The 12,189-nt window shown below is 54.5% G+C and overlaps 1 protein-coding gene across 1 annotated transcript in view; it reads right to left on the reverse strand.

The window, feature by feature from the left end:
• The window catches only part of MDGA1 (MAM domain containing glycosylphosphatidylinositol anchor 1), a 97,458-nt gene that overhangs the window by 36,619 nt on the left and 48,650 nt on the right, over nucleotides 1–12,189 (reverse strand). The window contains exons 9-13 of the mRNA XM_010848740.1: nucleotides 10,493–10,644; nucleotides 9,296–9,473; nucleotides 9,020–9,043; nucleotides 7,867–8,019; nucleotides 5,243–5,377 (exon numbers count right to left, since the gene is read on the reverse strand). Of these exons, the coding sequence (XP_010847042.1) occupies nucleotides 5,243–5,377; nucleotides 7,867–8,019; nucleotides 9,020–9,043; nucleotides 9,296–9,473; nucleotides 10,493–10,644 (642 nt within the window). The remainder of the gene's footprint in view (nucleotides 1–5,242; nucleotides 5,378–7,866; nucleotides 8,020–9,019; nucleotides 9,044–9,295; nucleotides 9,474–10,492; nucleotides 10,645–12,189) is intronic.

Genomic DNA, 12,189 nt, shown 5'->3' on the forward strand with positions numbered 1-12,189 from the left:
TCATGAGAAACGCTGGACTGGAAGAAACACAAGCTGGAATCAAGATTGCCGGGAGAAATATCAATAACCTCAGATATGCAGATGACACCACCCTTATGGCAGAAAGTGAAGAGGAACTCAAAAGCCTCTTGATGAAAGTGAAAGTGGAGAGTGAAAAAGTTGGCTTAAAGCTCAACATTCAGAAAACGAAGATTATGGCATCCGGTCCCACCACATCATGGGAAATAGATGGGGAAACAGTGGAAACAGTGTCAGACTTTATTTTTCTGGGCTCCAAAATCACTACAGATGGTGACTGCAGCCATGAAATTAAAGGACGCTTACTCCTTGGAAGGAAAGTTATGACCAACCTAGATAGCATATTCAAAAGCAGAGACATTACTTTGCCAACAAAGGTTCATCTAGTCAAGGCTATGGTTTTTCCTGTGGTCATGTATGGATGTGAGAGTTGGACTGTGAAGAAGGCTGAGCACCGAAGAATTGATGCTTTTGAACTGTGGTGTTGGAGAAGACTCTTGAGAGTCCCTTGAACTGTAAGGAGATCCAACCAGTCCATTCTGAAGGAGATCAGCCCTGGGTGTTCTTTGGAAGGAATGATGCTAAAGCTGAAACTCCAGTACTTTGGCCACCTCATGCAAAGAGTTGACTCATTGGAAAAGACTCTGATGCTGGGAGGGATTGGGGGCAGGAGGAGAAGGGGATGACAGAGGATGAGATGGCTGGATGGCATCACTGACTCGATGGATATGAGTCTGAGTGAACTCCGGGAGTTGGTGATGGATAGGGAGGCCTGGTGTGCTGGGATTCATAGGGTCGCAAAGAGTCGGACACGACTGATCGACTGATCTGATCTGATCTGATCTGAATTGCTTCAGTCATGTCTGACTCTCTGCAACCCCATGGACTGTAGCCCGCCAGGCTCCTCTGTCTGTGGGGATTCTCCAGGCAAGAATACTGGAATGGGTTGCCATTACCTTCTCCAGAGGATCTTCCCAACACAGCAATCGAACCCACGTCTCTTATGTCTCCTGGATTGGCAGGTGGGTTCTTTACCACTAGCACCACCAGTGAATCTCCTGATGGTACAGGAACCAAGTTTAAAAATTTAACACTTGAAGGGTGGCGGGTGGGTGAAATGGGTGAAGAAACTAAAAAGGGTTGAACTTCCAATTATAAAATAAGTCCTGGGGATGTAATGTAATGGTGACTACAGTTACTAATACTGTATTGCATATTTGAAAGTTGCCAAGAGAGTAGATCTTAAAAGTTTCTCATCGTAAGGAAAAAATATTCTGGTGATGGATATTAACTAGACTTATTGTAGCAATTATTTTGCAATATACACAAATGTCAAATCATAATGTTGTACATCTGGAACTAATATAATGTCAATTATACCTCAATAAAAATGTAATACTTATGTTTTAAGAGGTGAATAAAGTGAGCGCTTCAAATCCACAACTTCTCTAATATTGATGCTTAGGACAAAGCTAAGAAAAAAGGAGGTGACTTAAAGAAAAGTATTAGTGTATGTGCTACATAGCCGTGGTAAAATGTGAAATTTTGAAGGTATTAACCTAGGGGGTGCTGAGCCCCTCTGCCCACAGACCCAGGGGCCTGGAATTGTGGAGGTGCTAACAGGCACTGGAAAAAGGAAGAGTGGATCCAGCCTTGGCAAGGAGCACCCAGACAAGGGGGTGCCCCTTCACTGGTGCTGCCAGCCTATCTCGAGCCCCCTGTGACATGAAGACCTGGCTCGGAGGGAAGGGGAATCAATCTTAGGTGGCACCTGGTGCCTGGCATTTCCATGGCACTGACCACAGACAATGCCACACCATCTGTGACACCAGATAGACAGACCCCCGGTGGGGGAGGGCCACCAAATGTTACCTGCCTGAGAGCAAAGGAGTTGGCTTGGACCAAGGAGAGTCAGCGAGACACAAGGTCTGGGGACAGGTGGTTGTGGATGCTGCCAGGTGGGGTGGGAGGGGTGGGGAAAGGAGGGACCAGGACAGCAGGAAATGCCCACCCCACCCCAGCAGCAGGTCTGGGCCTGGGGGAGGAACACCCCAAAGATCCCAGGCCTGTGGGGACCCTTGCCAGCAGACGGGGCCCTCAGAGGGCTGCAGCCAGCACCCAGAGGGCTGGGAGGAGCCACACTGGCATAGGCAGGGCCCAAGCCCCAGTGCCTTTTGGGTTTCTCACCAGCCCCCAAGGGGAACTCCCTCTCTTCCCCCTTCTTGGAGATTTTTCTCCTATCCCAATCCCCGAATCCCCAGGGTCTAGCCTCAATCTTCAAACTTTTCCTTCCTCTTTCACCACCCTGTTCCAAGGACTCAAATGGGAGAACCCCACCTTTTCACTGCTCAAACCAAAACTGAAGTTCTGCCCCCTTCCCTGGTCATTCCACCAGCTCCAAGATCTCCCCTCTTCCTGACAGCCTTTCACAGGCTCAGCCAGAGCCCTAAGGGCGCCTGCTCACTATGTTCTTCTTTGTCACCTCCGGAGCTGAACTGAGCTACAGTCTGCAGCCTGGACATAGTCCAGCTTTGCAGACCCTGGGTTTTGCCAGGGTCTGTTCCCACTGCTTGAGATGCCTTCCCCTACTATGTTCCCCTGACCAAATCTTTTTGTGCTTCAAGGTCTTTCTGAAACACCACCTCTTCCAGGAATTCTTCCCAGGTTGGAGGTGGGAGCCCTCTGTGCTACTTGTGAATTCTGAGGCCTTAAACTGTAGCTCCCCTTGCCCAGAGCACTCCCCACTCTGTGGAGTGGTAGTTACTGGGATTCTCATCTTCTCTCATTTGATTCCACAGGGAAAGCTCCCATCAAACTGCTACCTGCTCTCAGTATTTGAATGCTCAATGAAGAACTTTCTATGACTGTCATCAGGACTGAAAAGGGACTTTCATAGCATCTCAGAGTTAGAAGTTACCTCAGGGGTCATCAAATCCAGGCTCCACTACTTCCCTTTCATTCACTCATTCACCTAATTGAGCAGGCTCTGTTCTGGACACCAGGGACACATCCATGAATAAGACAAAGAACCCTGCTTCCTGGAGCTTATGCTCGTTGGGTGGAAACCACAATAAAGAATATAATACAGGAAAGGGATGGAAAAGTGTTTTACGTGGGGCTGTCAGGGACCTCTCCAAGCAGACCTGAATGATGGGGGAAAAACATTTCAGGTCAGGGAAAACATCACAAGTAAAGGCCTCTAAGGCACGAAGGAACCTGCCTCAAATATAAAAGAAAAGCAAGGAGATCAGTGTGCTTGAGCTGAGTGGAGTCACGGGAGAGCAGCAGAAAATGAGATCAGAGAAGCAGGCAGGGGCGGACCAGGTGTGGGAGGCCTGGAGAAGACAGTGAGGGAAGAGGGCTGAGCGGGGGAGTAACATCACCTGGCACAGGGGTCCCCTCCACAGCACCCGGCTAGACGCTCCTCCTACCCAGGGACAGAATAGCGGACTCCTTTGCTGGGCAGATCTGGTGCTTATAGCATCTTCCTCAGGTGGAATTCAGGTCTGCCTCCCAGGAGTTTTCAATGATTGGTGTTTGTCCCACCTACTGGGGGACACCTAGCAAGCTCTGGAACACAGACAGCTCCCTCAGGGCTTTCTCTGCTCCCAGGCACCCCAGCTCTTAAAGCTTAATCTCCCAGGGCCTTCCTGTATCCAACATGCTCTTCTTGCCAGGTGGGTTCCCCGTGCTTCTCCTGAGCTGAGGACAAAATGACCACCTGTCTTGGTTTGCCTGGGATGTGGGACTTCTAGTGCTAAAGGTAGGAAAGGCTGGGGCAAACCAGGATTGGTTTGAACTGGTTACTCTAGGTGGGCAATGTGGTCCCGCTCATCCCCACCCCCACCTATCTCACAGGAAGCTTCTCACAAAGTCCAGACTCAGTCACGAATGAACTGGCTTGTGCAGAGAGCCTGGAGGGCTCCAGCGGCTGCAGAAGGTCCCATCCCCCTTATTCTGGTTCATCAGTTTAGCCTGACCCATTGCTTCAGCTGTGGACACTTCACAATGAGCCTTTAGGTCTACACTTGGTTAAAGTCACTTCCCCTGCTGTGAAGCCAAGAAGAACAGTGAAGATTTCTGTGACCTCTTAGGGCATGATTGTCAAGAGGCACAGAACGCAGTATATAAAATGTGGGGAAAAAGGATACATGTGTACTGGCTTCTATACACATAAAGCATTTCTGGAAGTGTGCCGCCCCCCCTCAAATCTAGTACCTTGATTGCCTCTGGAGAGGCACTCTAGGTGGCAGGAGGACTGGGATGGGAAGGGGGCTCTCATTATGTACCTTTTGACTTGTGCAAAAGACATTACCTTTCCCGTAAATATGTAAACAAAGAAAATTAAAATTGTCACTTCCTCAGCAGTCTTCCATAATCAGGTCCCTAGAGTCAGTCAAGTCTCCCTGTTATCAGCTGCATCGACCCCCGTCCTGCTGTTGCAGACACACATCACAGTGGTCGCTAAATTCTACCTGGCGCAACGAGTTATTTCATGTCTGTCTCTCCCACTTGACTGGAGGTGCCAAGAGGATGAGGAACCTGTCCATCCTGTTCTCTGAAGTACCCGAAGCCAGGCACAGAGCAGGACGCCTGGAGGTGACGGTTGAACGGACAAGTTCACTGACTAATGTGACGCTCCTACCAGAGCCGTCTCTTCCCGAAGGGCACACTTCTTGGGTTCACGGTTGTGCATAGGAAGTAGGACTTCCCCTCACTGCTCACAAATCAGCTCCCTTCCAACCCTGTGTTTAGGGCTTGGGAGAGTCAGCAGAACTGGGCTGCTGTGTGATCTTGGGCATATGCTTAACCTCTCTGGTTTATATGGTAATACCTCACTCACTCAGTGGCTGTGAGTGTTAATGAGACCACAGATGCAGAGCATCCAGAAAGTCACCTGGCAGGCACTCAATATATGCAGCCTCTTAGCTGACTTCTCCATCCCCTCTAAGACTTCCACCTCATCCTGCTGAAGCCATTTTCTCTGCAGACTCAGGAAGACTTGATTATCTCAAGTCTTATCTTGATTATCTCAGACAAGCTGGTTCTCTGGACCTTCCTCTTGCCCAGATTCTGCTCACACTCTCTACAATCACACTCCCTGTGATCTGGCCGAGTTGGGAAGCCCAGGCCTTAGGCAGACCAGTCCCCAGCTTCTGGTGGACCCCTGCCCCCTCCCAGCAGCAGCACTCACTCGGGCAGGTTCCCTGGTCCTTCAACTCACCGATGTGCTTTCCATACATGTGATAGAAGAAGGAGACACAGTAGAACTTGGCGCTGGCGTTGTACAGGGGACTCACCAACCTCGCACGGTCCCCCAGCTCCCGGGGCCTTGACGTCTCAATGAACATGTAGTAGCCTTCAGAGAAGGGGAGATGTACCAACACTCTCCTCCTCAGCCTTCCCAGTCCCCTTTCCACCTGACTCCTTTCTGCCCTTCTATCACCTATCTGAATCCCAGGTGCCTCACACCACCCCAATCTGTCCTCCCTGCCTCAGCACAGCACAGGACTCTGGGCCAGGACTTGTGAGTTCTTAGCTTTCTGGCTGCTTCTCTTCTTCCCAGTCTAGTAGGTTAGGAGCGTGTCTCCCCTCAGACTGGGGCTCCCTGAGGGCAGGGCTGTGTCTCCCCTCAGACTGGCGCTCCCTGAGGCAGGGCTGTCTCTCCCCTCAGACTGGGGCTCCCAGAGGCAGAGTTGTGTGTCCCCTCAGACTGGGGCTCCCTGAGGGCAGGGCTGTGTCTCCCCTCAGACTGGCACTCCCTGAGGCAGGGCTGTGTCTCCCCTCAGACTGGGGCTCCCAGAGGCAGGGTTGTGTGTCCCCTCAGCCTGGGGTTCCCTGAGGGCAAGGCTGTGTCTCCCCTCAGACTGGGGCTCTCAGAGGTAAGGCTGTGTCTCCCCTCCACTGGCGCTCCCTGAGGCAGGGCTGTGTCTCCCCTCAGAGTGGGGCTCCCTGAGGCAGGGCTGTGTCTCCCCTCAGACTGGCGCTCCCTGAGGCAGGGCTGCGTCTCCCCTCAGACTGGCACTCCCTGTGGGCAGGACTGCGTATCCCCTCAGACTGGCACTCCCTGAGGCAAGGCTGTGTCTCCCCTCAGACTGGAGCTCCTTGAGTATGGGTTGTGTCTCCCCACAGACTGCTGCTCCGTAGGCCAGGGCTGTGTCTCCCCTCAGATTGGCACTCCCTGAGGCAGGGCTGTGTCTCCCCTCAGACTGGCACTCCCTGTGGCAGGGCTGCGTCTCCCCTCAGAGTGGGGCTCCCTGAGGAGGGGCTGTGTCTCCCCTCAGAGTGGGTCTCCCTGAGGCAGGGCTGTGTCTCTCCTAAGACTGGCGCTCCCTGAGGCAGGTCTGTGTCTCCCCTCAGATTGGGGCTCCCTGAGGCAGGACTAAGTCTCCCCTCAGACTGGGGCTCCCTGAGGAGGGGCTGTGTCTCCTCCCCTCAGATTGGGGCTCCTTGAGGCAGGGCTGCGTCTCCCCTCAGACTGGTGCTCCCTGAGGCAGGGCTGTGTCTCCCCTCAGAATCGGGCTCCCTGAGTAGCGGCTGCGTCTCCCCTCAGAGTGGCGCTGAGTCAGGGCTGCGTCTCCCCTAAGACTGGTGCTCCCTGAGGCAGGGCTGCGTCTCCCCTCAGACTGGTGCTCCCTGAGGCAGGTCTGTCTCCCCTCAGACTGGGGCTCCCTGAGGCAGGTCTGTGTCTCCCCGAGGCAGGGCTGTCTCCCCTAAGACTGGGGGTCCCTGAGTAGGGGCTGTGTCTCCCCTAAGACTGGAGCTCCCTGAGGCAGGGCTGTCTCCCCTCAGACTGGGGCTCCCTGAGGCAGGGCTGAGTCTCCCCTCAGACTGGCGCTCCCTGAGGCAGGACTGTGTCTCCCCTCAGACTGGAGCTCCATGAGGAGGGGCTATGTCTTCCCTCAGAGTGGGGCTCCCTGAGGCGGGGCTGCATCTTCCCTAAGACTGGTGCTCCCTGAGGCAGGGCTGCGTCTCCCCTCAGACTGGGGCTTCCTGAGGAGGGGCTCTGTCTCCCCTAAGAATGGGGCTCCCTGAGTAGCGGCTGCGTCTCCCCTCAGACTGGCGCTCCCTGAGGAGGGGCTGTGTCTCCCCTCAGACTGGAGCTCCCTGAGGCAAGGCTGTGTCTCCCCTCAGACTGGAGCTCCTTGAGTATGAGCTGTGTCTCCCCTCAGACTGCTGCTCCGTAGGCCAGGGCTGTGTCTCCCCTCAGACTGGGGCTCCCTGAGGCAGGGCTGTGTCTCCTCTCAGACTGGCGCTCCCTGAGGCAGGCTGTGTCTCCCCTCAGACTGGAGCTCCTTGAGTATGGGCTGTGTCTCCCCTCAGACTGCTGCTCCGTAGGCCAGGGCTGTGTCTCCCTCAGACTGGGGCTCCCTGAGGAGGGGCTGTGTCTCCCCTCAGACTGGGGCTCCCTGAGGCAGGGCTGTGTCTCCCCTCAGACTGGGGCTCCCTGAGGCAGGGCTGTGTCTCCCCTCAGACTGGGGCTCCCTGAGGCAGGGCTGAGTCTCCCCTCAGACTGGTGCTCCCTGAGGCAGGGCTGTGCCTCCCCTCAGACTGGTGCTCCCTGAGGCAGGTCTGTGTCTCCCCTCAGATTGGGGCTCCCTGAGGCAGGGCTGTGTTTCCCCTAAGACTGGGGCTCCCTGAGTAGGGGCTGTGTCTCCCCTAAGACTGGCACTCCCTGATGCAGGGCTGTGCTCCCCTCATACTGGGGCTCCCTGAGGCAGGGCTGTGTCTCCCCTCAGACTGGCGCTCCCTGAGGCAGGGCTGTGTCTCCCCTCAGACTGGGGCTCCCCGGCGCTAGACCCCTCCCTGAAGCATCCCTCCATTCGGAGCAGCAGGCCATCTCCTCACCCTCAGGAGTACCACTTATGTCAGTGGGGGGACCAGTGTTGGGGGAGCGCTTGGGGTTCTGGGTCAGAGCATTCTGCCGGGTCCAGTCAAAATTGTCTGTCAGGTCCTGGGTGTAGCCACAGATCTTCTCATCTTCAAAGTGGCAGGTGTTGTCTGCAGTCAGGGCAGGGTGGGGAGGGAGTAAGACAAAGAAGGTCAGCCTGCTCAGGTGCCCTCATCCAGATTTAACTTCCTGGTAACCCCTAGGCAGTTCCCAAACATCCAAGTAGTTGGCCCAGGATCCCAAGGCTCCAGAAACCAGGCAACAGGGCCCCTGACACATCTGTTCCCGGAACAGGACTTCTTAACCTTTTTGGTGCCACAAACCCTTCTGATGTCTAATGAAGTTAAGGACCCCATTGCAGATTATTTAGGTGCATAAAATGAAAAGCATAGGGTTACAAAGGAAATCATATTATGCTGAAATACGGTCATCAAAAAACAAATGCATGATATAATAATAAGTGGGCTTCTCTATTATCTAACTAAATCACAAGATCTAGTGTTAAGTCTAAGTACTGTAGTTTTGAAATACTAATGAATGGAAATGATGTTTACAGATAGCTGTAACAACTTTTAGGCGATGTAAAAACACTGGATTTCCACTGGTGACAAAGTCAATCAGGTAATGATTACACCATATTCCTACATGCATCATTGAAGGGGATGTTAAATTTCTGAAAGAAGTTAGGGAAAATAAAGAAGTACTTGTAGGCCCTTCCAGGTTGCAGTTTCATGGGCCCACCCTGATCATTTGGGGGGCAGTCAGTCCAGGGATCTCAGATTAAGGACCCCTGCCCCAGGGAACAGAGAAGGTGGATTAACCTGATCTTTCCATTTTTCTTCTGGGGACAGTGAATGGTGCTAAGTGAGGACAAAAGACCCTGAGTTAGAGATGTCCTCTTGACTCCACCCTCCCTTCAAGCCTTTAAGCCCCAAAATAAATCCCAGATGCAAATATCTCCAAGCCCAGCCCTGCTCCCTCCTGCTTCTCCTGCCAATGGCGGGCCTCCACGCTATTTTCTCTCTGGGTATCTCTTGGGGGTCCCTTCCCCCCTTCCAGGGGAAGCTTTGTGACCCTAAAGGTAAGGAGAAGTAGGCAGGGGTATCTCACCTGACAAATTTGGAGAGCTGATGGCTGAGAAAGCAAGCAGGAAAATCAAGTCAGAACCAAGGTGTGGGGCTGTGTAGAGGGTGCCTGGGCTTAGGACCAGGAAACAGGGTCCCCAGAGCAGGACTGGGGGCCAGAGGCACCTGGCCTGCAGTAACAGAGTAGGACACTGGAGATTGGGGAACCCCAAGCTCAGGAACCATGCGGGAAATATGAGGGGTCCCCTGAGCATGAGATGGGCCCACCTATCCCACCACCACCGCTGCCACCACCACCTACGCTCCGTGTAGTGGATGATGCGGGAGGCCATATCTCCAGCCCCAAAAGTGGTGTAGGGCGTGAGGCGGACCTCGTAGCTGTGGGGCACTCGGAGGTCGGTCAGGATGTACTCCAGCAGCTGCCCCTTCTCCACACGCCGCACCGGGATGGCCTTCACCAGGGCGTTGTGCTGATTCAACTGTAGATACAGGGAGTCCCAGATGCCCAACAGGCCATGCCCTCCACCTGAGCACCTGCCCAGACCCTGGTGTGACTGTGGGGGCAGCATTGAGGAGCAGAAAGAGCAAAGGTCTAACTAGGAAGCTGGGCCCTCAGTTTCCTCATCTGTAAGACAGAGCAGTCACCCCTTCCATGCCCCTCCTCCCAGGCTGTCTTGGGGCAATGGTAAAGAATTCACCTGCCAGTGCATGAGATATAAGAGATATTCAATCCCTGGGTTGGGAGGAAGAAATGGCAACCCACTCTAGTATTCTTGCCTGGAGAATCCCATGGACAGAGGAGCCTGGTGCGCTACAGTACATGGGGTCGCAAGAGTCAGACACGACTGAGCACACACACATGAACAAGTATTGAACAATTAATGTATGCTAGGCACTGCTCCAAATGCGATGTGATTATTAACTTGTTTAATCCTCAAGATAACCGCCCTATCAGGTGGAATATTATAGCTACCCCCATTTTACAAATGAAGAAACTGAGGCCAAACAGATGTAGCCTGCCCAAATTAATACAGAACTGATGTTTAGCTTAGGCAGTCTGCCCCGGGGTCACACTCTTACCCTCCACCCAACTACCCCTTAGCTGGGTGGAACCGCATGGAACGAGACTGGACATGAGACCAGCAGGGTGGCTCTGGCCCTGCATCCTAGACATCCTGTGGGTGAGACTTAAGCTCCTGCTTTAAGCTTCTGATGTAAGAGGAGACTCTGTGTTTTGTGAGCAGAAATGGCTCTGCTCCCTTCCCCCACATGAACCCAGCAGACTCCTGCCTAATTCCCAGGGCCATGCACAGAGCACTGGTTCAGCGGGGATAAGTCCCTAGAGCCTCCCAGCTCCTGCTGCTGTGTCCAGAATACTGTGGCTCTGGCTCAGAAGAGCCTTCTATAAGAGGGTCAATGTGTCTTCAACCCCTTCCCCTGGCTTGACAAGCACTCCCAGGGCCAGCCTGCACCTGGGCCCCTGTCCCCCTCGGCCCACCTGGCGGACACTGAGTCTGTAGTTGAGCACGGGGTCAACAGCGTCAGGCTCCCTCTGGGTCCACTGCAGCACGTAGGAGTAGTTCTTGGACAGCTTGTGGCTGCGGGTGGGGTTGGGGGTGTCGAAGTAAAACTCCGGGCTGTAGGCTTTGGCTGAGAGGGTGGGGAGCGGGGCACGGGGCCATGAAGGGTGGGTGGTGGGGAGAGACACAGAGAGAGGAGGTATAGGAGAGGGAGACAGAAGAGGATGGGCAGAACAGAGAGCAGGATGGAGGGAGACAAAAACAAGGAATATTGTGAGGAGAGGAGGCGGTGGGAGAAGAGGAGATTGGGGAGAATGGGGTGGGAGGGAAGGTGGAAGAAGGAGGAAAGGGAGATTGGGAATCCAAGAGGTGGTGTTGGTGAGGATGGAGTGGAAAGACCAAGGAAAGGCCAGAAAAGAGAAATATGGAGAGACACAGAGAAGAGATGTTAGAGAAGACACAGGGGAAGAGCAGTGGGGAGAAGACACCAAGAAAGGTCAAGGATTTTGAGGCAGAAGGAAGGGAAGAGAGGTAGAGACCAAGAGGTGGGGAGACAAGGAAAGTGTGGGAGAACAGGAGAGAGGGGGGAGGTGGGAAATGTCACAGGGGCCTCTGGCTGGCAGGGCTGGGTGGGGTGGGGAAGGACTGGGGAGGTGGCCAGTGACCTGTGGTCCTAGCCCCCACTGTTGGGTGAGGAGATCCAGAAAAGAGCTAAGGGGATACCAGGCCAGTCAGGGGCTGTGGGGAGAGCCAGGGTGCTGTAAAATGGGGGACAGGAACATCTGGGCTGTCTTCGGGGCGCTACTTCTGACAGGGAGCTGGCTTTCCCCATAGGAGGTGGACATGGGGTGATTCGACAATCCCATCAGCTCCTTTCCTTTACCCTCTGCTCTCACCATGACCTCCAGCCCTTTCTGCCCAGCTGCAGCCTCAAAGTGCCCTCTCGAATGACTTGAAGACATGGGACTGAAAGGGATTTTTGGGCGCCAAGAGGCCGGAACCTCTAGAGTGACAGTGCAGGAACTGTGTGCTGGCTGGCCCAGCGCCACCCTCCATGTTCCAGAGAAGCTGTCGAGCGGGGGCGTCTTCTCCCTTCCCCCCAAGCTACGGCTCAGGCCCCTCACACCAGGCCTGCAGTCAGGAACAGATTCCCTATATGCAGCTTCGGGGGCCAAGGACAAAGGAAGAGGGGCTTGAAGAGTGATGGCTGAGATGGGGCAGTACCCAGGGCTTGAGCGGGTGAGTCTAAACCTAATTGATGACCCAGCTGGAAAGATCGCGCTGCCTACTACCCGAACAAGTGTAAGCAGAGAGCTGGAAGGGGCGAAGCCTATGCCTCATACAGGCTGGGCGTGAGCGTGGTGAGAACCGGCAAGGGCTAGTACCCAAGGGCTCTGGAGGCGCAAAGCCTAGGCCTGGTGAAGGCTTTAACAGGAGTGGGGCTGTCAGAGGCCAGGTCTGAATGGGCCTTGAAACGGGAAGGCTAGAGTGGACGTGCGGAGTGGGGAGGGCTGCGAGAAGAGGTCCCGGTTAGATCCAAGAGGCCTGCTACACCTGGCATGGCCGGGCCCTGACAAGGCAGGGGGCCTAAACCCGGTGCACACACCGGGTGCACGTGAGCGGAAGGGGCGGAGCTCCAGGCCGGGAGTGGGCGGGGATGGAAGTGGGCGGGGTC

This window comes from Bison bison, unplaced genomic scaffold (genome assembly GCF_000754665.1).
Source record: "Bison bison bison isolate TAMUID 2011002044 unplaced genomic scaffold, Bison_UMD1.0 scf7180017864270, whole genome shotgun sequence".
Lineage (NCBI taxonomy): Eukaryota > Metazoa > Chordata > Mammalia > Artiodactyla > Bovidae > Bison > Bison bison.